Source organism: Fulmarus glacialis, unplaced genomic scaffold (genome assembly GCF_000690835.1).
Source record: "Fulmarus glacialis isolate BGI_N327 unplaced genomic scaffold, ASM69083v1 scaffold11742, whole genome shotgun sequence".
NCBI lineage: Eukaryota > Metazoa > Chordata > Aves > Procellariiformes > Procellariidae > Fulmarus > Fulmarus glacialis.
The window spans coordinates 18,730-44,848 of NW_009195943.1; the positions used below are offsets into that span (position 1 = coordinate 18,730).

The following is a 26,119-nucleotide window of genomic DNA, read 5'->3' on the forward strand; positions in this document are numbered from 1 at the left end:
ACTTTGTGCACTGACACACACAACTTCCAGCACCCGCCAGCTGGGCCAAAATGGGAATTAGCAAAGCCGCCTTTCTCTTTCTTTTCTTGCTCAGCTCAGGTAAGAGTCCTTTGCTTTCTGCTTGCCTAGGTGAGATGGGGGCCAAACGCTTGCAAGCTCCATTTGGTGAAGGTAGGTCCCCAAATCCCTGTGTCGCCACTTACCTGGATGATGATGGATTTGGGGCTTGCTGGCCAGAGAGACTTGCTGTCGAAAGCGAGAGCTGTGGTTGCTCCAGTGTCGTGTTCATGAGAGAGACCAGAAGAGCAACAGCCTTGGTGTCTGTGTGGGGAAGAAGTGGCTCCCTGCAAACATGCCCCACGGCCAGAAATGGGGGCACCCTTGGAAAAGCAACCTGTCAAAGGCTTGCTACAAAGACGTGGCTTCTCTGGTTTCAGCAGTCTTTTATCCTAGGGTTGTTTCTTTTCCCTGTTATTGCCAAGTACTGTGATCCTTATTTTGATTGGTTTAAAATTTGTAAATGCATTGTGAAAAACAAAATCACAAAGGAAAGGAAAAATTGTTCTACACGCTAGAGTTTCAGTCTTTTTCATAGCCACAATCTTAACAGGAAATTTTTCATTCCATGTGATAGGGAAGGCAAAATCTGGCCAGTGTTAGTTTCTGCAGTATTTTTGGTGCTGCAAGACTATTTTTACGAAAGATAGGACAAAATAATTTGTAACACACAAGAACTGAGTAAAGTTCTTTATATATATCTTTTGGGGTTTAGTAGATTTTAACTCTTACAGAAATTGCAAATAAATATTCTCTGTCTTGAAAACTTTAAACTTCGATGAACTATGGGATTCAGATTGTACATCTTCTTTCAGGCCTTCTGTATAACTACACAGCCTGTTGTGATTGCAGTTAAAAATATAGTTATGAGTGTGCCAACATATATTAAAAACCCCAATAAAATACACGAGCATTTTACATATGTAGTTTTAAAATATAAAAAAGGTAACAGCTAGAAAAATGTATGGGTAGATTTTAGCTAGAAATATTAGACACATGCCCCAGCATAAAAAATTCTAGATATTATTTGATGTTAGGAATGATCACCTTAATTTAAATTCTAGTTTCTAAGCTTTGTTTTTGCAGAAGAACAACCTCATTCAAATCAAATACATTTTTCAAATAAGTAAGATTTTTATACAGGGGAGGGAAATATAGGATTTGGGGTTTTGTCTGCAATACTGTGCTTTTGTTTGCAAATCCTTTATCAAATGGTGGTAAATATTTGCATTTCCGAATAAGGCAGTAATGCATCTTTCTAACACTGAAAAATTTCATAGACATAGGAAAAATGGTAGCAAGAAAACTTACTACATTTTTATTCAGCTTGCATGTATTTTCTTTTTTTTTTCTTAAAGTATTATGCCCTGCCATGTAATTATAACAGAAAAGGGGAAAAAATATATTTATGACCCAAATCAATTATGATCCTGTCAATATTTTAAAAATAAAATGCTGTAGTCATAAAGACAATATTATTGCAAAATGTCAAAACAGAACAGAATTAAGGTTGCTTGAAAGCTGTACCATAATAGGAACTCTTTACTTATATTTCTTGTCCTTGTGGAGAGCATTGCAGCATCCCTATGGTATTGTTTTAACCTAGTTTAATGATTTCTCTCAAAACTAATTTCTTCTTAATGTCTTTTCTTTTTTTAAATAACTAGTGGAATCAGTGATTCCTGTGCTTGTCACATGAAATTTTATTGTATCCTTTTTTTTTTTTTTTTTTTAGTAACTATCCTTTTCTTTCATGAATACTGTTAAAACCGTCAACCCTTAGGGCCAAACTTTTCCCTAGTCTACATGCAGAAAAAAACCTCCGGCAACTTCTCTGGGTTTGCAATGGTATGAGAGGAAGCATAATTTGGCTTTTGTGCCTATTTTATCAGTTCCATCTTGTAGGTGCAAAATGATCTTAAACAAAACACTCAACTGCAGGCTGAGCTAGCACTCGGGTGACGGAATTTAACTGTACCAGGAGGCATATGAGCCTGCTTCACACCACAACAGAGTGTCACTCAGGAAAGGGAGGAGGAGTTGCCTTCCTCAGCCTGAAGACGTTTCACTGAAGATCCCTGTGGAGCCCCCAGTCACAGGCCGTGGGTCTGAGCGGGACGAGGCTGCTTTCTGTCCCTCCTGCCGGCATTGGGCTACGGCTGAGAAAGGGAAGGGTCAGAAATAGATTAAGAAAGAAGTCCTTCTCTCCAGCATGGCTGTCACACATGAGGGGGAAGCCAGGGTCTTGGTTCATACCCTGTATGCCTTTTATTCAGCAATTGTGCCAAGCAAGGCACAAAAACAGGGCACAGAGCAGGACTGAGATGTGTGGAAAGACCATGGGCCAGCTGTCTGTTCGGGGTTGAAACCATGCAGAACGGGTAATTCGCAGAGCCAAACGTTTGTCAGTAGAGTCATATGCTCATCTGATGAAGAAACTGTAAATATCACAGGACTCATGCAACTCCGTGACCCTGCAGCTGGAAGTCATGAAAGTCACAGTTTTGTGAACTGTAGTTAACCATTCAGAGGTTGCATAGCTGTAGCAGAAAAAGAAAATACTAAATGGCAAAGTCCTTTACAAGAAGGATTGTACTTGACCATTTCTGGAGTTTACCACTAAACATAGCTTTACTTTTTAGCATGTATCTATTTCACATTCAGATGTAACTCAGAGGTTGTTAGGTGAATTTATCTACCAGTTTAATGGTTTGTGTTAATTCACTGCAATGGAGGGCAACATCTGCTACCTTGATTATTAAGTAAGTTCAATACAGAGTTATTACAAAAATGACAAAGTGAACATGAGCACAGTGATAACCCCAGTGACTGAGGATGGCTTCTTTCTTGCAAAGGCAAGAGCATTTGAAAAGAGGCAGCTATGGTGTGGCTGATGAAACTGAATTCATTCCACATGGGTAGGTATCAGCAATGGACAATCATTGTTTCACATTCCCCTTGAGTCCCATTTCTCCACTTTCTCCAAAGTATGGGCGACCAATATTTTCTTTTTGAAACACCCCACTTTTTTTCACTCCTTGGGTCATCTTCTCTGTTCACTTTATACCCTAGGTGTGTGTTACTTGTTATGACTTTCAGAATGATACAAAGCACTGTTCAAGCCACTTCTCTGTCCTGCCTTACATGGGGTTTTCAGTGACGCTACCCTTTACCATACTAAGAAGGCAAGATTTACCCATATTTTGTCTCCATTAACCCAATTATCCCAGCCATTAAATGATGATGTTACTCAACTAGGTGACAAAGAATTTAACATGAAATTTTGAAATAAATCACATCAGCATTTACGGTTTTACCTCTTTCTCTCTTTTTCCTTTTAGTGCAAGGAAGCATACTAGACAACTATGTGAGAACAGAGGGAGCTTGGCTGCTCAACCCAAAGAAGCAAATTTATAGGACAAATAGTAAAGAGGAATGTGCGGAGCGATGTGAAACTGAAATTAAATTTACTTGCAGGTAATTTCCACTGGTTCCCATATATATCTTTCATTGCAGATGATGGGGCAGTCTGCCTTATTTATCAGCAGTCTGAAGTTTTGAGGGATTTCTTAGGAGTATGTGTGTCTGAGGTCTGTTGGAAAAACAAAAGATGTATAGAAACAGAATGCCTGGGACATATGGATGAAGACAGCAGAAATAGAGAAATTAAGAAAATTATGTTGGATTTTTATTGGAAAACATTATGATATCTTGATGCACAGCTTGGCACACTGGAAACCAACTTGACATGGTTTTATCAAGGCTTTTGCACTCCTTTTGCAATAAAGCGACACAATTAATTGCTTGGAAATTTAGGACAGCAATAATGGCACTGCTTATATTCGTTGCATTAGGTATTATCTTGAAGATACATCCATTATTTTGAATTTTACTAGAAGTAACTTACGTAACTTCTATTTACTTTGAAAAAGAGACGTCCATCTAAACCTTAACGATCCTAAACCTTACTTCCAGCCAAGCCTTCTCTCTGCACATGCATTTAACCAGGCCCAAGGGGCTAGAAAGCATGAAAGATGTTGACCAGTCTGTACCCCTGGCCTTTGCTCAGGCTCCTGGCTCAGGGGAGCCTATTGCTTTGGGCCTAAGGCTTCTGAGCCTCCTGTGCCAAAGCCTCAGAGCCCATTGAGCTTCAGCAGTAGAGCAGGCAACGGGAGCAGTGAGGAGAGACATCCGTTACTGCGGTGGGAGGCTGTCCTCACATATGAGGCAGGGGGGGTTTCTCTTCTAATCTTCATGAGTTCTTGATCTACCACTCCTGCCCCATGCCTTTTTGAACTCAGCAGACTGGCTGCAGGGCTGTTTCCAGCACTTGGCTCTCCGTCAGGTTTTTATTCAAGGCAGGGGTACCCTGTTGCTGACATTTCAAATGTGTTTTATAACTTTGCGGTTTAAATCAAAAGGGAAAATGAGACTTATTTTAAAGAGGTGTAACCCTGAAGGATGACAGGGGTTTGCTGACTGCGTGTGTGAAGCACCACCCATTCCCTTTGATCCTACTCCCCGCTCTGAAAACCACACAGAGAGGGCACAGCTTCAGCAGTGTTTGTCTCAGGAGGGTAGGGAGGAAGGCAGAGAAGGCAGGTCTGTATAGTCAGATGATATATTTACAGCTTTCAGAGGATTATTGTTCTCTTTTGAGGCATATTCAGACACAGTATCATTCCTTAGCGTCTGCCTCAGGTCTGAGCCTACCATCACCTGACACTGGAATAACGTCAGGGTTGTTTTGTCCTTGCCTCCCTAACCAATTACGTGCGATCTATTACATTCAGTAAAGAACAGATGCTATCTGGCGGGGAAGGATATGAGGGAAGAAAGGTAACTGTTAGGCAGAGCTTTAAGACCAAGCCAGCACTGCAGCACCATCCCACCAGTGCTTCAGACCAATGAGTTCAGATCAGTACTTCAGGCTTGTTATCCCGCCTTGGCAGTGTGTCGGGCTGTGCTCGTTCGCTACATCCCTACTTGTAAGTTTAACATTACTGAGAGCTGGGCTTGGATCGGGGGGAACAGCCCCCAGTGTAGTTTTGACCCAAAAACAACCCAGGGCAACCAGCACTCCCCAGACAATGCACAGACGCTGTTCCCAGCAGTGAGTCCGGGTGTGATCCCTCTCCTTTGGGCAGAGGCTGTGCGAATTTACAAGAACAGGCACACCGGGATCATGCCAGATGGTATTAGGGCTACGGAATGGGCTTTGTCAGTATTTACACTCCTGGTATAGACCTTCCCACTGAATGCCATGTTGCTATTGCTCTTTTTTTGGTTCAGAAAAGCTAGCTGTAGAAATTACTTAGCCTGTCAGGAGTTTTCCTCAGATGCTATTGTAAAGGTTACACCATCTGCTCCAGTTTTGCAGACTTACAGACTAGGTACTTGCTGAAAAGACAAATGGCTGTGTTTTCCAAAGCTTACATTGCTTCACATATGATGACTCAGAACAGTTATCGCAAGGTAACTTAAGGTCCTGGCTTGTTGTGTTTTACCTGTTCCTTGGTAACTGCTGAATACTGTAGAATGTCTCGCTTCTTGACTGACCACTAATTTTTTTTAAATAAGAGCAAGGTCCCTTGTGCATGTATCCTCTTCAGCATGTTCTCTGGCACATTATAAACCTTCTTTTTTATCCCTTGTCATAATTTGTTCGTGTAGCTCCCTTTCAACCTAACTTTGGTACGAAGATTTAGGAGTCAAAGTCACCACTGAAAATGGGAGCTGTGATATTCAATGATTTGTGAAACATTACTCAATCTTAAATATCGCTGAAGTGCAGTGCTTGCTAAAATTGTAACTGAATACTAGAAAGGTGTTTAGGAAAATAATGCACACATTCAGCTATTGTTTCTTATGTTGCTCTCTCCTCTTAATTTCAACAGGGCCTTCTTATTCACCAGTAAAGACCAACAGTGTTTAACATTGGCTGAGAACACCAAAACAGCAGTGATATTCAGAAGAACAAATGCAGTTCTTTATGAAAAAAGAAGTATGTCTATGTCTATGTCTTTTTTACATTATTTCACTGAGATATACTTTCCAGTGGGACTCACATAACCCTATTGTAAATGGGGGCTAAGCCTTCACCGGGTCAGACGAAGTAGGTAGGTCAGCCCTTACCTAACACCTGGGTTTTGCCACATTGCTTATATAGCAGTGGTACCAATTTTTTCCCCAGATTAGTGTTCCTGCATCTTTCCTGCTCCCTCAATCCGAGGGTCCACAGGCAGAAAAGAGCACTGTTGCTTGGGGAACACAGAAGGTGCTGGGAGTAATGGAGGTGCTTAAGGGTCCCTTCTCTCCTCTCCTTTTAAACCAGCCAATAACCTACGGCTGCATCTTCTCTGTCTTTGCTGAGGGTACCAGGAGGAGCTGCTTGTGCTGGCAATGGTTTCTGAGACAGACCTTTGCCCACTGGAAAACTGGTGGAAACTACCAAATAATTTCATCTGTATCACTAAAGAAAATTCACAATTTGCTTGGGTGGGACTCAAATCAACTTTCTTTTGGTTGCACATGTTGTCAGAAGTATTATCTGCTTCAGATAAAAACGATCTATTTTTATAGTATTTGTATATCATTATATGATGTTTGTACTCTTCAGTTAATTAATTTAGTGAAACTTTTATCCTAACCTATATATTTATGATATAATTAATTGACGTGGTGAATTTTTGTATCCTCCTTTTGTACATGTTTTATTTCTGATCAGTTTTGTCATAGATGAGGATTATGTGACTTAAGTGTATTTGATCTCCTATTCTTTCTGAAAATAGGAAGTCTATCTTTAAGAAATGACAACTGTCTAATTTTTCTATCATCTCTTTTAAAAATCTATCACCTCACACCAGATGCAGACAAACAATTGGGTTTTAAGACTATTTTTTAATTACGTAATCAAGCACTGAGCTCTTGCTATATACAGGAAAGAAGGAATGTGTTTTATTTTTAATGTAACGTAAGTTTCATTGTGTTGTTCTCTGACGTTAGTAATACACAAGGGAGAAAAGCTCTCCCTTCTGATCATTCAGACATGTAAGATAATGTGCTAAGCTTTGAATAGAATTACTACTGTCTGTGTTAAATGACTTTGTGAACATTGCCTTTCACCATTTGCTGATTTGTAACTTTTTAAAAACATTAATGCCTTTGAGAATATTCAGAAATCGGAAACTATGGTATCTACTAAGAATTTGGTCTCCTTCAACAAAGAAAGATGCATGAAGAGGAAAGATGAACCAGGTTCTCAGCTGCTGCAAATCATGCAGTGGTTTCAATAGGCCAGTTTCTAACCAAAAGTCAAGAATCACAATAACTAGACTGTAAATACCAATGACGTCCAGAAAACTGCATCCTTACTCCTCTGTTTACCTGGAAAGATTTGTAGGATAAGATAATGTCATGTGTATAGCACCTGCAAGAAGATTTTAGGTAGTAGTTCAATAGCTTTAGCTGGATTGCAGCTAAGCATCCAATTGAGATTTTGTTCAGACATTGTGGATATAAGGAAAATAATTTTTCACAGGCAGTGTGGGTAAGCACTGGACCACATTGCCCAGGGAGGCTGCGGAGCCTTCACCCTTGCAGATATTGACTGGACAAAGCTCTGAGCAGCCTCATCCAGCTCAGAAGCTGGCTGTGCTTTTTATGGGGTTTGGACTGAAGACCACTGAGGGTCTTTTTCAACCTGATATTTTCTGAAGCCTACAGCCAGATGCCTTTTTTTGTATACATAACTGATAGGTAATTTAATATTTTTAACATAATATATTTTTATTATATCCAGAAGCTGGTGGGAACTTCCCTGAATCATGATTTAGTAATACTAAGAAATTTTCTGCAGTTCCTATTGTAGAAGGAAAACTGAATGGATCAATTGGCAAGTAACAAAATTTAAAGACAGAATAAATAATTTACATGTAAGTAATCCGTACTGATTTTGCTTCAGTACTGTGATAAGGAGCTAGACTGGGATTCTAGTTTATTTTTGAGACATCCCTTGGATTCGCTGAGGTTGATCACTGGATGAGAGTGCTGCAATATTCAGTGAGGATTTGTTACGGCATCCTTTTAAGACTTTTGAGGTCATAGGCATGGATTTTAGTTACTTGAAAAACAGAACTCCATCAGTAAAGGTGTGAAAAACTGTAGTTTTACATAATGGAAATGTCCAAAAATTGCACATCTACCTACAGAAAACAAAAGATGGACCTAGGTATCATGAACGTGAAAAACACAGCCTATTGTGTATGTGTCAGATGGTTTCTCTGTTGCTCATCTCTTCATTTGCAAAGGGTCTCAAATAATTATGTGTCCATTCTAATGATAACATCAATTTAATCTACTGTTACAGAACAGAAGGGAAAATGTAGCTTTTACCTAGGCAGATCACATCACTGTCTCCAGCAGCTGCTGCTGTCCTGATACTTCAAGAAAATTCCTTTCACATGCCCAGATCTTACTTAATGAGACCTAATTGCTCTTTACCACTGCGTTCAAAGAAAAGGATGACAATTGGTATAAAATTCACAATTTTAGAAATTATTTTTTCTGTGGTATGTGATATAAAAGAGAAAGTTAACCTTCTCTGGCTTATAGAAAAAGTAATAAGAATTAAAGCTAGCATTTGGGAATTGTTATCCACATATCTGTTTGTAAATAGTTAACCCAAGTGACATGGGCTGAGTTTGGGGATCAAAGTTAGTTATTTGTCATCAGACAGAAAAAAACCTACAGGTTATATAAACGGTCAAAAGTTTACGCAAACAAAAAGAGTCAGCACCTGACAGATTCAATGTTCAGTTATTGAGGTTTTTAATGTTAATTTATTGCAAAATTGTTTGAGGGATCCAAATAGCTTCCAGAAAAGTTTCTAGAGTAAACTTGCCCATATATATACATTGAAATAAAGACATGCCTAAAGGTACATCTATAAATCCAGATCTAAACTACCTATCGGCCCACAGAAGAGCTGGACCTTATTTCAGAGTCAATTAGTTCTTTTCACTTTTGACAAGACAGATCTGTGTAAAAGGGCATTATTTCTCCAGATTTATGTTAATCTTCTGCTTGTATGTCAGCTTTGGTATAACTCTGATGCTGAGAAAAGCTGATGCAAAACTGGGTCTCCACAAATATCTGATTTGGACACTACTTAAAGACAATTGAGACAAGCCAGGTCACAACCTAAAAGACAGATTGCTTCATTGCAGCTAGAAAGGAGGAACTGTCTGATGAAATATGCCCTGTGCATAGAGGAATGTTAAATGAGTTTCCTGCTTAGTTTTCCAAGCCAGAGGACATGTTGCCTGACAGTGATTGTCCCTAAACTGCAGATACAGAAGCTCTGAGGGAATGTGCCAAGACCTGAGTTCCTTCAGCCGTGCCTTGGCAGAGCCACCCCTTGCAAGCCTGCTCTCCCCTGGCCATCACCACCTCTTTGCTGGGAAAGGTGATTGTTCAGTTCTCCTAGGAAAATCCTAAAGGCTGCAATGGAGTTATGGTTGCTCCTTCCTCCTGGGAAAAAAAAATGACAACACTGAGCCTTTCAGTTCTCATTTAATTTAATGATTAATAATTTTAAACAATTTAATATTTTCAAGGCTACTGACACAAACCCCAGGCTTATTCAGCATTAAAATTCCCCTTGACTTATATAAAGACAGGATTTCATTGCTAATTCTTTCACTCCTTCTTTTTCTTTTTTTTCATGAAGGTGCTATGAAGTTCCAAAATCTAAGAGTACAAAAGCATACGTAATATACACCTTCAACCAACTATCCATTTTATCTTGTAGAGCAGAGAGTCATTGTTTTAGCATATCATGAATTAATTAAATCTCATTCACAACCTGGTGAACTTTAATAAAACAATGTCATCTGCATTTATATGAACTTAGAAAAAACGCTTATTTAAACTGGTAAAATGCTATGTGTATGCATCTATGATTCTGTCCTGTTATCTTCTTCAGGTGAATTCAGATGGCTCTCTTTTAAGGTTTGATTTTAATTAATGTGCATAACTATAATAATATCATAGGAGGCAAGGAAAAGAGAATGTGTTTCTGTTTTGTTATAGTGAGTATTTAAATGTTAAAAGCATATTTTATGGTCTAAATCTACTGTAGTATGTTCTCAAAAGAACCAGGTCATGTTACACTTATTTGTCTGGAATTCTGGTTTGGAAATCTTTGGCTTTCACATAAATTTTTCAATGCTAATTAATTCAACTTAGACATCAGATAACTAGTAGGTTTTTACAACGTGAGCTGTCTATTTTTGACAGCATAAGAAAGTAAAAATATGACCAAATGTATTTAAATGTATTACCATGAAAATGGATTTTGTATATGCTAAAATCCAATAGACATGTCATGATACTGATTAATTAAGCAGATGTCATTACAGTTTATCTTCTAGAATGCAAGGAGGGAAGAGGGGTGGACTACAGAGGAACAGAAGCCAAAACTCAGAAAGGTGTGCCATGCCAGAAGTGGGTTGATAATGCCCCCCATAAACCAAAGTAAGGCCTTTTTTTTATATGTTTATATGTTTATATGTTTTTCTGAAATTTTGCTAAGCCATTTATATGTGCTATATGAGCTATATGAGCTGCAATTAGGGCTACATGATCAATAGGGACATTGTCAGTCTTGGCAGTTACATTTAAATTTTGTCATCCTTACATGAGCAAAACACTCGACAGGGAAGCACCTGGTTCTGCTGAAATAAGAATTTTCCATTACTCTCACCAGGGCAAGAACTTCTCTTGGCTAAAAGTATAACATGTGGCAGATGAGATAGAGGTACATCATTTTATCAGTGAATCCATAGCCAATTGACAGGGCAGTATTTCCTGTATTTAATGAAAAACACCCAACTGGCCTTATTTAGTAACCTTCTACTGAGATGGCATAGTATTCAGGTTACAGAGAACTCTCCCATTTCAGCAAATATCTTCTCATTGCGTCTCCCAGGGAACATGTCCCAGAGGATACTTTTCTCTGCCTTCTCATACTTCCCTCTATGTTAAAAAGTACGTCGGCTGAGCAAAAATTACTCAGAACTGAACAGCTGGAGTAAATGCAAGTATTAAAGACAAGACTGGCCTTAGAGGCACCATGTTTCCTGAAGTCTATAGCTATGGCACTTCTAAATCTTCAGCTATGGCACAGTAGCAATTAGGAGACTTCTAATGAATGACATCTACAAAATGGTCCTCAGATAAAGATTTCATTTTTAGAGTCCTCAGCTGAACAATTGGGACATTTTCCTTTTTCTCTAATCCCATTTAAATTCTGTTCCAGTTACACACCTGAAAAATATCCCGATGCGGGACTGGAGGAAAACTACTGCAGAAATCCCGATAACGATGGAAAGGGACCCTGGTGTTACACAACAGATCCTGCTACCAGATTTGATTACTGTAACATCCCAGAGTGTGAAGGTCAGGGTACATATACCGATTTCTTTCCCTTTTTGGAAGATGTGTTCAAGAATGTGAAGTTATTCAGATAACTATACAGATAATCGAGTATTTGTTCCAAACTTGAGTTTAGTTCAACCTGAAACTTTCCAAAAACATTTTCAACACCAACAAGGAAGATACCAAAAGACCCCCAAACTAGCTATACAAAGTCTTTTTTTCCCCTACATAAAAATATGTTATATGAGTGTATTCACATACCATAATCCTAGAATTGAACCAAATGACAGTTGCTAGTTCAAAAGTCAGCAAGACACAGATTTTCAATTATAGCTTAGTAGTTTTAATTTAGCTTTTTAAAAAACTGTAGTCTATAATGTTGGGGGTTTTTTAAATGGAATCTTATAAATGTAATCAACTAGTTGAAGTTATCTTACTAAGAAAAATAAGTTTTTACTTTGCCAAAAAGAAGACTATCCTTCAGCCTTGTGCTCTGATCAGGCTCTTGAGCTTCATGTGGGATGAGTATGAGTGTTTATGGACCAGTTTCTCAGGGACTGTCTGTCTCTCTTGTCCTCATTCTGCCTTGCTCCTACAGTGGAGTGTATGCACTGCAGTGGAGAAAACTACCACGGAGTAGTTGCGACAACTGTGTCTGGGCTTGAGTGCCAGCACTGGGACTCCCAGCTACCTCACTCTCACGGATACCTCCCAGAAAAGTGAGTCAGACTCTGTGATGGGCTGTTTATCGTCAAGGGCGGCCTGAAGACCACCCTGCCCCAGACAGGATAATTGTTACAGCCAATAGTGACATTTTTTTTAAATTATTTTTTCTGTTCAGTTTTCCAGAGAAGGATCTGAAGATGAATTATTGCCGTAATCCCGATGGTGAACCTCGGCCCTGGTGTTTCACTACCAGCCCAACTAAACGCTGGGAATATTGTGACATTCCTCGTTGCAGTGAGTCTGACTTCTAGACTTCTAGACACAAAGACATCTACATAGCTTCCATTCAGGGTGGTGCAAGGAGCTAGAACAAATAGAAGAGGCCCCAAAGATAAAAGAAAGAATAAAAGACTGGTGACTTTTATCTCAAAGAAAAAAATAAATAACCTTGAAATGAACCTCTGATAGCTGTTTTGAGGCTAGACATTTCTGTCATAGGCATTTCTAATGGTTTTGCCTGGAGCACATCTCCCTTCCTTGATGTGTTTTTTCATGACCAGGCATTTCAGTGGTTCTGATGTTTCTTCTGAAGTTTCTCTTCTCATGTCAAACAGTTTCACTCTTCCTGAAAATCTTTTGGCTTTTGTTTTGCTCTTCCAATTAAATTCTCCACATTTTCAATTTCCTTTTCCCCTAAAGGCCTGTCCTTGCCATGATACTTTTCCTTGGGGCTTCTCACCAGACCTCATCCTTGCTGTCTCTAACTCTCACCAGTTAGAGTACGTCTTCTATATCGGCACCTATACCTGTACCTATCGCCGGTGGGCGTGCCACTTTCACCCCAGTTTTCTTCGCAGTATTACCACTTGCCCGCTTTCCAGCTTTGTTCTGATGGGGCTGCTAGTGCTTGGTTGTGTTGTATCCTGGCCCCTGTAAAGGGACAGATGCAAATGGTCTTCTGGCAGTCTGACTGCTTGTGAAGATGTTAAAATGAAAGAAAGAAAAGCAAAGATATTTTTAGATCTTTTCTCTACCTTTTGGACTTTCCAGACATTTTGGTCTTTAAACCTTATCTGCAAAGAAAGCTATAAAGCCCGCTTAATTATAAAGCTCAAAGTGGTTTGGGGTTTTTTTTGTTTGTTTTTTTAATATATCTAGAAGGTACTGCTAAATTTCGGTTCCTTCTTCTACAATAGCAACACCTCCACCAGTTCCTGCACCAGGGCGTCAGTGTCTATCAGGAAGAGGAGAAGACTATCGGGGCACGATATCTGTTACTGAATCGGGAAATACCTGTCAGCACTGGAGTTCTCAATCTCCTCACAGACATGCTCGCACTCCTGAAAACTATCCCTGCAAGTAAGTGAAACCTCTCCATTTTTCAGTGTCCATGAAAAGTACCAAGGCACAGAATTACTTCATTTTTCTTCAACTATGTTGCAAAATTCTTCGCTTACACCAGCATTCATCACCTGCTGGATTCCATCTTTTCAATTTTTTTGCACATTTCTTTTTATTCACTTTTTTGTTCTTGGATGCTAGTGTCTCCTCTTCTGACTTTCCAGCTCTGCTTGATTGACTTTTTCCCTCTTCAGTTCATCCTTTTACTGTATGGTTGCTCAGGTGAAGCAATGTGGAGTAAGTAAGATATAATTATGATATTTGCTTGCGCTAGATTCTTTCACCCTATGTTTCTGCTGCGCTGCTCTTGGCCTCAAAGTACTACATGAAATACAATCTCTTACTTCATCCATCAATCTAGCAGGTGTCTGGTTTACACATCCAAAACACCAGTGCATTGCGATTATTCATCTAGTAAATGGCATCAGTAAATGACAGCAGAGTTACCCACCAGTAAATACAACAGTAAACTAGGCAGCAAGGTACATTCCCCTGTTGTTCATAACCTTTACTAGGTTTCCATGAGAGGCTTTTCTTAGCCAATTTTTCTGTTTCAGGAGCCTAGAGAAAAACTACTGTAGAAATCCAGATGGTGAGAAGATGCCATGGTGTTACACCACCAACAGAACTGCGCGGTGGGAATATTGCACCATCCCCTCCTGTGACGGGACAGAGCCAGAGACCCCTGGTAAGAACAACAGGAGACATCTGGAAGTGAAGGGTCATTGTGGTTTATTTTTGAAAAATCTTGGGTGACCTGCTCAGCTGCATTATTGCTGTCACTCTCAGTGTTGCTATGTACTCCTGAGCCTGGTGTGGAGCCCAGGCTGGTATGTTCAGTCTGGTGGATAAGTGCAGAAGGTTTTAAGTCACCTACTGACCCAGCTCAGGAAAAATTGCAGTAACAGAGGTCGTCTCCTTTTGCCAAGTGGTGCTTCCCATTTTAAATGCTCCATGGAAAAGTTAATGAGCTTTACATGCCAGCTCCTGAAAAACTGAATCAAAAGCAAAACCTAAGATAATTTAAGAGCACTGAACCAAGATTCCATAAAAAGCAATCAAAAGAAAATTATCCTTACAGAAGGCAGGCTTGTTCCACACATGCATCTGTGGCAAAGCCACAGGCATTCCCCTGCTCTGGAGAAGTTTTCATCCATATGTGAACTATTTGGATCGTTAGCTGAAATTAATCCTCTTGCATGACAGTAAAATTGATGTACAAGTGCTTTTAATCTAGCGTATCATGAAATTTTTACAAACATTTTTGGAAATCTTCCTTTTGATCTACAGTCGGAGAAGGATTCTGTTACAGAGAGCGTGCTGTGGCGGTCAGTGAAATACTCTGGCTCGCTGTTTTCTGTTGGCTTTCTGTGCTCATGTATAAATATCAAAGTATTAAGATGCAAGGGACTGGTTTCTGTTATTCACTACAGCTGTTGATGTGCCTGAGCAGGCTCAAATTACTGAGGAGTGCTATCAAGGCAACGGTGTGACTTACCGTGGCACAGCTTCTTTCACTCTCACGGGAAAGAAATGTCAAGCCTGGAGCTCCATGTCACCGCACCGACATAATAAAACAGCAGACCAGTTCCCAAATGCGTATGTGTATTTCCCATTTCTGTGTTTCATTGGACAATGACCATTCATGAACTCGTTTTGATTTGCATCATCTTTACAAAACAATGATTTTAAAGCTGGGAAGGGAGTGTACTTGATAAAAATAATCCCTTCGGCTTTTTTCTTTTTTTAATGCAGAAACATTTTCTATTAACCTCATCTCGAAACAAACCACAGTTGTCACTATTATGCTTTAGACTAATTAACTGTGTGTTTCTACATTGCTTCTAAAGGAATTAAGAGTTATCATAAGTTTTCCCTTATACTGAAATGAACTGTTTCTATACGTGAGCTTATTCATGAGTTTAAGTCTTTGCTTCCTAGTCTGCAGTTCATTAGAGCTTTGAGGAAGGGATGGGTTATTTTCTTATTCCTAATATTTATTATTTATTTATTCCAAAATGCAAAAAACTATTTCTTCTTAGAAGCTATTAATGTATTTGAAAAAGTAGAAAGAATTATATCTTTAATATACATATGTGCATTTACTTATCTGGATTTGTAAACAGTATTCTACTATAAGAGTTAATTAGTGAATAAGTATTTGGCATATTTAAATATTCTGCATATGTTTCTTGATTTCTTTATGCTGGAAAAAGGATTTCTGTCACACACTGTACATTATAAATGATATATGCTAACTCTGTAGCAGACCTGCTTTCTAAAATGTTCTTCCAAGTTCTCCTCGGAGCAGTGGCATGGATGGGAATATAATATGCTTACATTTGTAGGGACCTGAAGCAGAATTATTGCAGAAACCCAGATGCCGATAGCCGCCCATGGTGCTACACCACCGACCCCAGTGTGAGGTGGGAGTATTGCAACCTGAAGAGGTGTGATGACCATGTACAAGTGACTTTACCAAAACCTCCTCAGACAACACTGGAACCAAATCCTGGTGAGAATACTTGCTGCTTCCCCCAGAAATGCTCATAACTAGCAATCTGTTTTTTATGGAAACGTCATCAAGAATTTAATGAGGATGAAATACCTGAAACTCTCGATAATTATAGAATTTAATATAATACTGTATCCACTCTCTTAATTTTCTGAACTTTCTTGTAGAATTTTATAGCAGGGTTTCTGTATTTGATTTTAGATTAATATTGCATGTTTTATCTACTACATCTGGCAATATCGGAAACACAACGAAACGGATTGGTAGCGGTCTCCACACTACTGTGGGAGCGCTACCAGCAATTACAGCAGATATAAAGGTGATGGAATTTTGCTGGCAAGTGTTCCAAAAAAGTCTTTTCCTGTGCCATGCATTCACATTTCCAGGGCTCCATTTCCCACCAGAGGACAGCTGGCTTTTTTAATTCCGTCCAGATGCAACTTTGTTATGCAGTAGATGGTTAGATGCTGCAGCTTTCATTTTTTTGCTATGACATGTTCTTCTGGTTAAAAGGTTAATAATTTTAGCTGAACATGTATTACTGCTTTTTACCTACTGTAAAATGTGGCAGTGGACAAATACAGTGTCCATAAGGAAAAGATTTTATGAGTCCATGATCTTTGTGATCCTGGCTTCTGGAGTCATGAGGGGTCAACTGAATCTAAGCTTCTTTGATTTATGACTTTCATGATCATGAAGAAAACATTTAAAATGCAAGGAAATTAAAAAGTGATTGTTAGCCATCATTGACATTACGTTATCCTTCTTTCCTCATATACATAGTATGTAGGGTGTGTAAGTCCTAGTAGTATTTCCTCAAATTTATTTCTGCTTCACCACCACCAAGTATGGACGTGGTCCAGTAGCTCACAGCTAACAATCATTTCCTTTCCTCTTTTTTCACAGACTGCATTCACGGTAATGGTAAAGACTATCGTGGCACAGTAGCAAAAACTGGAAGGGGCAGGACTTGTCAAGAGTGGAGTTCTCAGAGACCTCATAGCCACGACTATTTCACTCCCATGACTCATCCAGGAGCAGGCCTGGATAAAAATGTACGCAGCTGTTCATTTAATACTTGCTGTCCTTGAGCTTTGCCCATCTTCTTCATGGGCCCCTAGCAAGCATTTCATGCCAGTTCTTTGTAAATTAATTTATTTTCCTCAGTTCAATCCAAGAACCTGATCGTGCTAATTCTTGTTGACATGAGCAGTCTGTACTTCTGTGGGACACACAGGTGCCCAGAAGCTCTCTTGAGTGCTTCTGCAGCACAGCCACGGGGCTTCAGATAGGCATTTGCTTCTCACTGCTGAGGACTTGGTCTGTGGGAAGCACCTCTGCCTCCTCTGCCAGAAAGAGCACCTGGGGTCATAGGTTTCAGTAGTAACAGTGATGGGTGAGATGGTGATGATCCAATGTGCAGTGCAGGTTCCTTGAGATATAGAGCTGATGGATTGCAGCCCCCATCCTCTACTAATTCCCCCTCCAGCCCTCCAGCTTCTGCCGCAGCCCGTCATAGAAGGATATACATGCATCTGACCCATCCTGTAAGTCATTCTCCATCTCTAACCTTCATCTCCCTAGTCCTAACACATGTACTCGTCGCTAGTTCTCTAGACTTGTAACATCCCATACACAATACTTGCCTGGTTTGTGACAAGCTCTGTATGTGATATAAAGGGCTTGTTTGATGTTGCCAGCTTGAACTATTTTTTCTCCAGGTACATGATTTTAGATCTTGCTTTAGCCAGTCCTCTGATGGCATCACATACCCTGTATTGAATTCTAGCTCAGATTGGGGAAACTCCCTCCAAAAAACTGCCTGCCATAACTTTTTGGTTCTTGCATTTGGCAGGGACTCTCGGGGAAGGGAAGCAAATATTTTCTCCTTTTTCCTAAGACATGGGATATATTTCAGAGTAGAGAAGGGAACTAGAAAAATATCTGGTAGCATGCAGTTGTGTGAGGTGTGTGTGCTGAGCAGAGATCAGTCAGTATGGCCGGTAAGACCTAGAGAGCAATTCAGCTAACCAGGCACCCCACGGTCGGGGTGAACACTGCACCCCTGCCCCTGGGACTCATAGGCATCACCAAGTTGCGCAAGAGCAGCTTGCCCCAGAGTCATGCAACCAGAGTGGGTGTGAAAAGACCTCAGGGCTGACCCTACTGCTCCTACTAACTGCAGTGGAAGCAGGAGCAGACGGTTTAGTGCTTTAGATAACCCCATCCTAGGTCAAGATCTCCTACTTTTTGAAAGCTCAGAGGTCCAAGCTTGCACTAGTGAAGCTTACTGGCTGAAGACAGTTGAAGTGGTTTCATTTTTATTATCTTTTTCTAAACTCTCAGGGCAAATAGAAAGAAACAAATTTTGACAAAAGGAATTGGAAATCACTTATCTGTAAGGAAGTAAAAAAAAAAATTCCCAAATTTAATTTTATTTTATTTTGAAACATGCATTGGTAGGCTTTTTTGTCCCCTGGTTAATAGCTGGCATCGTTATTCTTTGTTACAGTATTGCAGGAATCCTGACGGAGATGTGAATGGACCTTGGTGCTATACAACAGACCCAAGAAAAGCCTGGGAGTACTGTGACATTCCCAAGTGCCGTAATTATTCCTTTAAAGACTAGTGTCTCCCTTTCCTGTAACCTTTTATGACAACCGGAGGACATTCAGTGATTAATCTGAAAGACTGATCTAAGACAGTGCAATAGCTTTAGGTTGGAAATTAAGGCTGTGGGGAAGTGATGCTCAAAATCTGAGTCTGAGGTCTTAAGAATGGTGCTTATTCCTTGGAAGCCCCAAACCCAGCACAAGATGTACCTGGAGGCCACTGAAGCTCGCAGGGGGTTTGCCATGTGTTTCCAAACAGGGCTGTGCCTGCAGAAATTTCCCCTGCTCCTGCCTGGTCACCTGGCATCACTCTGTGTGTGGACAGGCTGAACAAGGGATGCTTTTATCCCAGCAAAATTTTTGCACCCCCTGCTCATGTGGCTCTGATTCTGTCCTGGATGTAAACCAGATTTTCCCTCCTCTGATACTGTACCCTATCAGATGTCTAAAGTGCATCTGGCCCTAAATATTTAACTAAATTCTCTTGTCTTTGTCACTAGTAATCAAGCCGTTCAGTACTCTGAATGAGGTGGTGCAACAAAGTGTACAATGATGAAGTTTTTGCACGTACTGTAACTGTAAAAATACTAATGCACTGAAAGTGTTGGGCTGGGACTCTTAGGGGCGAAAATAGCATTTTCACATGGTTTTTGTATTCCTTTTGAAGATCCAATTTCTTTTTGAAATTAATTTTTTGTTGTTGTTCAGTTGTTCAGCTAAAGAACAGAGAAAACGTGGCTTTTGCCTTTAATTCCATTAGTTAGTTCCTTTTGCTGACAACAAGTTCTAAATTCTGTATTGACAAGAGTCAGTTTCCCATGGCTAAATAAGAACTGCCTTTTTTTAATAATTCAGAGACATCTGAAGTACCAAAAGATCCTGAGATAAGAGCAGACAAAATTTTGTTCCACAGAGACAGCGATTGAATCTCATGTGGTGTACCACCAAGATCAGTTTGAAAACAGCTGCCAGTGCAGCTTTTGCATTGCTGGCATCTGTAAGAGTACATTTAAAGATGTTGGGAGACTTTGTTTTTTCTTTCTCTCTGTTTCCTTCTCCTTGTCCCTTCTGGTTTTTTTCTATCTGACTGTAGATCTATTCATGTGTAATTTGCTGACCACTGAGAAGTGTATGTGAAAAAAAATTGCCAGGCATTTTCAAGTGTTCCAGATGAAGGTAATCTAACAAAATATAGTTCATGCATGATACATAATTGCCTGCAGAGAATCAAAAGCTGAAGTGATAAATGTAACAGGTTCACCTTCTAGTTTTCTGAGTGCATAGTGAACGTACAGCAAATATGCTAAAGTTCCTTACAGTGATTTTTTTCCTTATTCTGTAGCTCCTGCTCAGTATGAGTGTGGAAAATCCAAGTTCAGACCAAAGTTGTGTGCTCAAAGGATTGTTGCTGGGTGTATTTCACATCCACACTCCTGGCCCTGGCAAATCAGTCTCCGGACAAGGTATGGCCATTCCCCATTACATTAGACTTTACATTCAAGGAACCTTTGCCTCTCACAGGATGCCACAGTATGTGGTTGCAGCATTCTAAACTTGTTTTTAATTTAAAAATAGCTCAAGGCTATACACTATGTGTGCTAGTCTTAAAAAAGGTCATTTAGACAACCAAGAATGCTCTGTTTTGTGATAAATACCTATAGAATCAATACAACTGCTAATTTCAAAAACACTTTTACTAAAAGGCAGAATGAATTTAAATCTGTCACTATATCCTACGGTAGAATCAGTATCCTATGAGTAGAAGCAATCGTTTGAAGTATGGCTAGTACAGATCTTGATTCCATGTAAGCATTTGATCCTACTGGCAAAGTTATTAGCAAAACTAGGAATCAAGGCCATTTGCAGAGCTGTCTGACTGCGATCAGGGCTAGACAAAAGCCAGAATCTCTAAACAGGTATACATCACTGCACATAAGGTTTTCCAGTAATAGAAATACTGGTTAGGAACAAAGATCTAGGTGTTTTCATACAAGGCCTTATAAAAATATCCACACAACACTACTGTCATTGTATGAAATACTGTTCAAGGAAAGTAAAATGTTTGATTCTTAATGCAAATGCAGAATAAGGTCTTTAGTTTGTAAAGGCGTACATGTTAGAAAGATTACCTGATGAACTACAGTAGAATTAACTTCCCCGCCTTAAGCCAATGCCCTTTTCATGCCTTTCTGCTCTATTACAGTTACGGCATGCATTTCTGTGGGGGAACTCTGATAGACCCGCAGTGGGTTCTTACTGCCGCTCACTGCTTAGAGAGGTAAGTATCTGTTATAGCCTCCACCAGCATTTTTTTACACTAGATGATAGAAAATCAGAGGAGAAACAAAATGGGCTCAATAGCCAACCTGAGCTGTCTCTCAACTCAGCTTGCAAACAGTTGAGAATTGAGCCAAGTCTATTCTTCATTCACTTAAGCAGAGTTTTGACTGAAGAAACAGAGCGACAGTGATAACTTTTGCCAACTTGATTTCATGTGCCATAATAAGGGATTAAGAAATTAAGTTTACGCCGAAGCTGGCTTTATTTTTCTGGCTTTGACAGAACAAGGTGCCCAATAAGATCATAAGTGGTCTACATCCCAGGTGCATGTTCGTCAGCTCACTATGTGCAATCATTTCCAATAGGTCCTCACGGCCATCTGCGTATAAAGTCTACCTTGGATTACACAGAGAAAGAGCATTAGAGGCATCAGTGCAAAAACGAGATGTTGAGAAATTGTTCAAGGAGCCACACAGGGTGGACATTGCTCTGCTAAAACTGAGCAGGTACCCTCTCACCTGAGGCGTTCCTTCATTCTGACGGGACAAGTTTGGTTTGTCTGTATTTCAACTAAATAGTGGTTGCTGGTGTTGCGGAAATGTGTGTTTCTATACACGCTCTGTTCCATCAGTGATTTAAGACCCTCTCTTTCTTCGCTTTCTGCAGAAGCGCCAGTGGAAACCAAGGTGATTCAGCTGCAGGGCATCAGAAAGGGAAAGGGCTGCTTTGGGAGGGGAGGAGGGCTAGGGACAGTGACTGGCAGTGCGCTGGGTGACAGCTGCTGGGAGGTGAGGCAGTGGCAGCAGAGTAGGAGAAGGTGATGCCTAGGGGAGCTTTCACTCTGTGTTTCTGCCTACATGCTTCTACCTTGATAAGGTAATGAGGATTGAAAGCTGCAATATTAGCATGATGTCACCCCGTACTTTTTCCATGCTGTGGTGGGGAGATTTCTTCTTCCAGCAGATCTGTCCAGTGTGCCAGCAAACAGTATGCATGTTTGATGCAATACCCAGTATGGCCCTTCTTGCATCTGCTTCCATTCATCTGAAACTCTCGCCGAGACACTGTGCAATCAAAAGGAATATGTCCATACGGCTGCAAGCAGATGTGAACATATAGTGCTTGTACTTTGATTTCTATGGCTGCAATGCAGGTCCAAAACAGACACAGGGACAGCACAATTAATGTGGCTTCTTAATTGAGCCTACTCTTAGCTGCACCAAAAGGCAAGTCAGACTGACTTCTAAAATCTTTTTAGAAACCTGAAGGTGGTATTAAGGATAAATGTGCTAATGATTGTTCCCGTATGAGCCTTTTGTTTTCTTCTTTCAGCCCAGCAATCATCAATAATTATGCAATCCCAGTTTGTTTGCCAAAAGAAAATGCTGTGTTAGGAGGAAGAGAGGAGTGCTATGTGACGGGCTGGGGGGATACAAAAGGTGAGGCGGTGTTAACACATCTGAAAGCTCTGTGTTCGGAGATTGGTATGTACTTGTATCCAAAGTGTATTTTCTCTGGGCCAAAAAGACCGCACAGAAGCTTGCATGCATATACCTATTTTATCAAAATTCATCAGTTACTGCCATTCTTCCCACAGTCTCCCTCTGATTTAGATTCTCCCAAATCACTCAAAGCCATGTAAACTGAAACCCCCTAAACCAATACTAAAAGAGGAGAATCAGACCTAAGGAGCTGCTGACTCTTGTACCTCAGTCCACTCTGCTTTTCTCCAAAGTGGGCTGTTACACAGTCAGTAGGAAAGTTTTTCTAGATTTAGGCTATTTCTTAATCACATGAAGGCGAGTGTGCTCATTCTTTTGAATTATTTTACTCCCAACCTGCCTGGTTCAGATCTCACTCAAATATAAACATACTCTCATTTTTAAAACCTCCCACTCTGTCTTGGTTGAGAAGAGCATCAGTACCTTCTCTGCCTCCTTGCTTCTGCCCATCATGCCATTTTCAACTGCCTGTTTACTTTCTTCCACAGAGAAGAAAACGCAGATACAGAGAAATAAAATGGCTTGGGAATGATTCCCACAATTATCAGTGGGTACTGGATCCATATGGATGTACTTTGGGAGCAGGAAAGTCAGTTAGCACAGTGTGGGTTTTGGTGTCTGGTAGAGGGTTATAAGTACCATGATACTGATAATGCTTACTGATTTTGGTACCACTTCATATTATGCATAGAAAGTATATGCATAGTGCATAAACACTAGACTTATTTTACTGCTTATCCATACCTCTATTGTTTTGTGAAGTTGCACATTTACCTTTGTCATTTATTGTGTTTTGGTTTTGTTTTCATTTGCAAAGGAACTGGTGGTGATGGCTACTTAAAGGAAACTGGTTTCCCTGTAATCGAGAATAAAATATGCAACCGACCTGAATTTTTGAATGGTAGAGTCAAAAAACACGAGCTCTGTGCTGGCAATATTCATGGTGGCACAGATAGCTGCCAGGTAAGAATGTCTGTGAGCACCAGAGCTGGTTGTAAGCACATTCAAACCAAATAGTGCTTTGCTTTCTGGGCTTTAGAGGCTCGGAATTAACCTTGGGATGCTGCCACACCACGTGGCATACAAGCTGAAAAATGCACATGGATTCTGCTCTTCCCTTGCTCTCTTGTCTGCTGGTAGGAACTGGGGCAGGTAATTTTTCAGATAAGTCTGAACTACAGAGTACATGGTAACACACGGCTGCCTGAGCCAGGTGTATGGAAGCCAACTTAGAATGACTAATGGTCTGATTTTTTTTTCCCAGACCACTTTGCTTGCCTCGGCTAGACTAGCTCCAATGTCCAAGCTAGCTCAGTTAACAACCTGAGACGTCTCAGTTAGCAATCAAGGAACAATGCAGTGGAGTCTGCCCTGCAGGCATACCAAGGGCCAAAGGAACTACTAATTTCCAAGTGTCAGTGCGAGTGCCTGTGAAAATCACACCGGGTGAGGCAAAATGCATGCTGGACTTCCCTTTTGCTGAAAAGGAAGAATATGGTTGGCAATAGCTCATCTCACAAGTGTGGTATGAAGGCTTTCTCCAGAAGTCTAGGTTTTGAAATTGAGTTCTTCAGTTTCTTTAAATACACGAAAGGGCTTAGAAAAGCTTAACATACTGAATCAAGATGGAAACTTTCCTCCCTGAAAAGCTAGAGATGACTCTGTAAAGAAGCGTGAAAACAGCAGACTGCCTGCCCCAGCCGGCAGGTCAACGCCATTGCCAACACAGCACAGCTACCCTATGCACAAGCGCTGTGACGGGCAAGCAGGCCATTGAGGGGTGTGTACTCAAGTCTTAAGACACATGGCTTGAATGTATGCATTCACTTGGTCTTGGATCATCTAATATCAACAGGAAGCCGTGAAGACCTCAGAGAAGAGACTGGGGGAGGAAGCGCAGTTTAAGTCACTAAGGGCAATCAGATTCCTTCTTGCCAAATTCCCTTACTTCAAATATAAATGTAATACCTGGGTGACGGGAAGAGGTGACTTTACAAAAGCGTTCAACCACATGCATAGAGAATTATTCTTTGGCTAGAGCTCCAGTGTTTTCTTACAACTTATGCAGCCCTCAAATGCGAGAGGTACTTCTGTTTCTGTGCCCCCTGTGAGAAGGCCACTCTTGCGCATGGGGCTGTCTGTGAAGGAATCATCCTGTTCTTTCTCTGTTTAGGGGGACAGTGGAGGACCTCTAGTCTGTCTGGACCAAGATAAATTTGTCCAACATGGAGTCACCTCTTGGGGCCTTGGCTGTGCCCAAGCCATGAAACCTGGTGTTTACGTTCGAGTTTCCAACTATATTCCTTGGATTAGGAGTATAATGGAAAACAACTGACCTTGGGTATGGACTGCCCTCTCCTGGAAAGCAGTATGCACATTAGAAATACAAGATTCCAAGTGCAATATTAAAGCTACAATCATTCATAAGAAAGTAAAATAAATACGATCATCCATTTTAAATTGCTATAAATTAACAGTTATTGCCAAGAAAACCAACTGACGGTGTGTTACCCTCTTTCTATATGTTCTATGGTTTGCTATGTTTGACAATAGACTTACCTGAAACACGTGTCAAAAATCCCAACCTCAACTGTAACTGGACATCTGCATTTCAATCTTATATTAGGCTCTACAATGACTTTTTCTTCTAAGGTTGACTTTCCCAAAGATGTTGTGCTTTCAACAAATGAAGAAAGGAGAATACTTCTCATTTGCTATGAGTTGTCTGAGCCTCTTGCCAATTTAATGACACAAACCAAAGAAGAATCTTACTGTACATGTCTTATATGCATGTGAAGTTTTGTTAGATATATCTGATAGCATTAAATACAAGGGATGGAAAAAAAAAAGAAGCAAACACATGTGGTTTGTATTTTCATATTTTTTATCGACATGGAAATCTGTGTGTCAGCAAAAGTACAAATATTGCATCAAAGATATAAAACAGTGGATAAAAAATAGCCTCACCCTAAAGTTAGTCCATAGTGAAGACAGAGAAATAACTGTCAATCATTACAGCAAGCAATGACAATGCATTTAACGTATTATAAAATGTTGTTGTTCGTAGTACCCATTTGTTTCACTATATAACTTTATCTCACTATATAACTGTTACATGTACATCTTTCTTCTCGAAAAGAAAATGATGTACACATGCCTGTGGTTATAGGAAATGAAAGCTTAGACCTTTAGAAATGCTTTCCAGGGAAAGCTTGGCTCACACTTGCCAAAGTTAAACACTTGCTAACTATGAACCCCCGCTCCCATCCTGCACTCCTTACATATCAGCCAGGGAGCACAGGCGCCTGGGGACCCCCGGCTCTGCATGGCGTCCTTCCTGCATCCCCAGGGCCTGCGGGGTGTACTCCAAGTAACACAGCTACTTCCTGGGCTGGGATTTCTCTAGCCCGCTTTCTGCAGCGCAGAGGTCCACTCCCAGGCATGCCAAGCTGCGCGTCATTTAATTTAGATTGTCTTTTTATTTTTTGCATGCATGTACATACAAAAGGGATGGGTTGCATCCTAGGAGTTCTTGTTTTTCTCCTGTAGACTTGAAAGGAGATGAGAGCTATAAAACAGAGTTAGGTGGCACAGTGATTTTTAAGGCTTCTACACCTGGAGTCTGATTCTGGAAGAAGCAATGATCT

General features: G+C 40.3%; 1 protein-coding gene across 1 annotated transcript; it reads left to right on the forward strand.

Moving 5' to 3' along the window:
- On the forward strand, positions 1–25,220 carry PLG (plasminogen). Its single transcript, XM_009588269.1, has 19 exons — positions 1–99; positions 3,399–3,534; positions 5,955–6,061; positions 10,479–10,593; positions 11,378–11,517; positions 12,095–12,215; positions 12,338–12,456; positions 13,359–13,521; positions 14,121–14,251; positions 14,997–15,162; positions 15,912–16,078; positions 16,985–17,133; positions 18,591–18,684; positions 20,033–20,153; positions 20,894–20,968; positions 21,336–21,476; positions 22,303–22,409; positions 23,290–23,435; positions 24,646–25,220. Exons 1-19 carry the CDS (start codon positions 51–53, stop codon positions 24,805–24,807), a joined length of 2,409 nt encoding a protein of 802 aa, XP_009586564.1. The 5' UTR covers positions 1–50; the 3' UTR covers positions 24,808–25,220.
- Positions 25,221–26,119: the final 899 nt, after the last annotated feature.

Bases quoted from the DNA above. Each gene is read 5' to 3' on its own strand.
- PLG (XM_009588269.1), top strand. From the start codon at position 51: ATGGGAATTAGCAAAGCCGCCTTTCTCTTTCTTTTCTTGCTCAGCTCA. The intron at 15,163-15,911 runs GTATGTGTATTT...TTACATTTGTAG, and splicing joins GCAGACCAGTTCCCAAATGC to GGACCTGAAGCAGAATTATT. The intron at 21,477-22,302 runs GTACCCTCTCAC...TTCTTCTTTCAG, and splicing joins GCTCTGCTAAAACTGAGCAG to CCCAGCAATCATCAATAATT.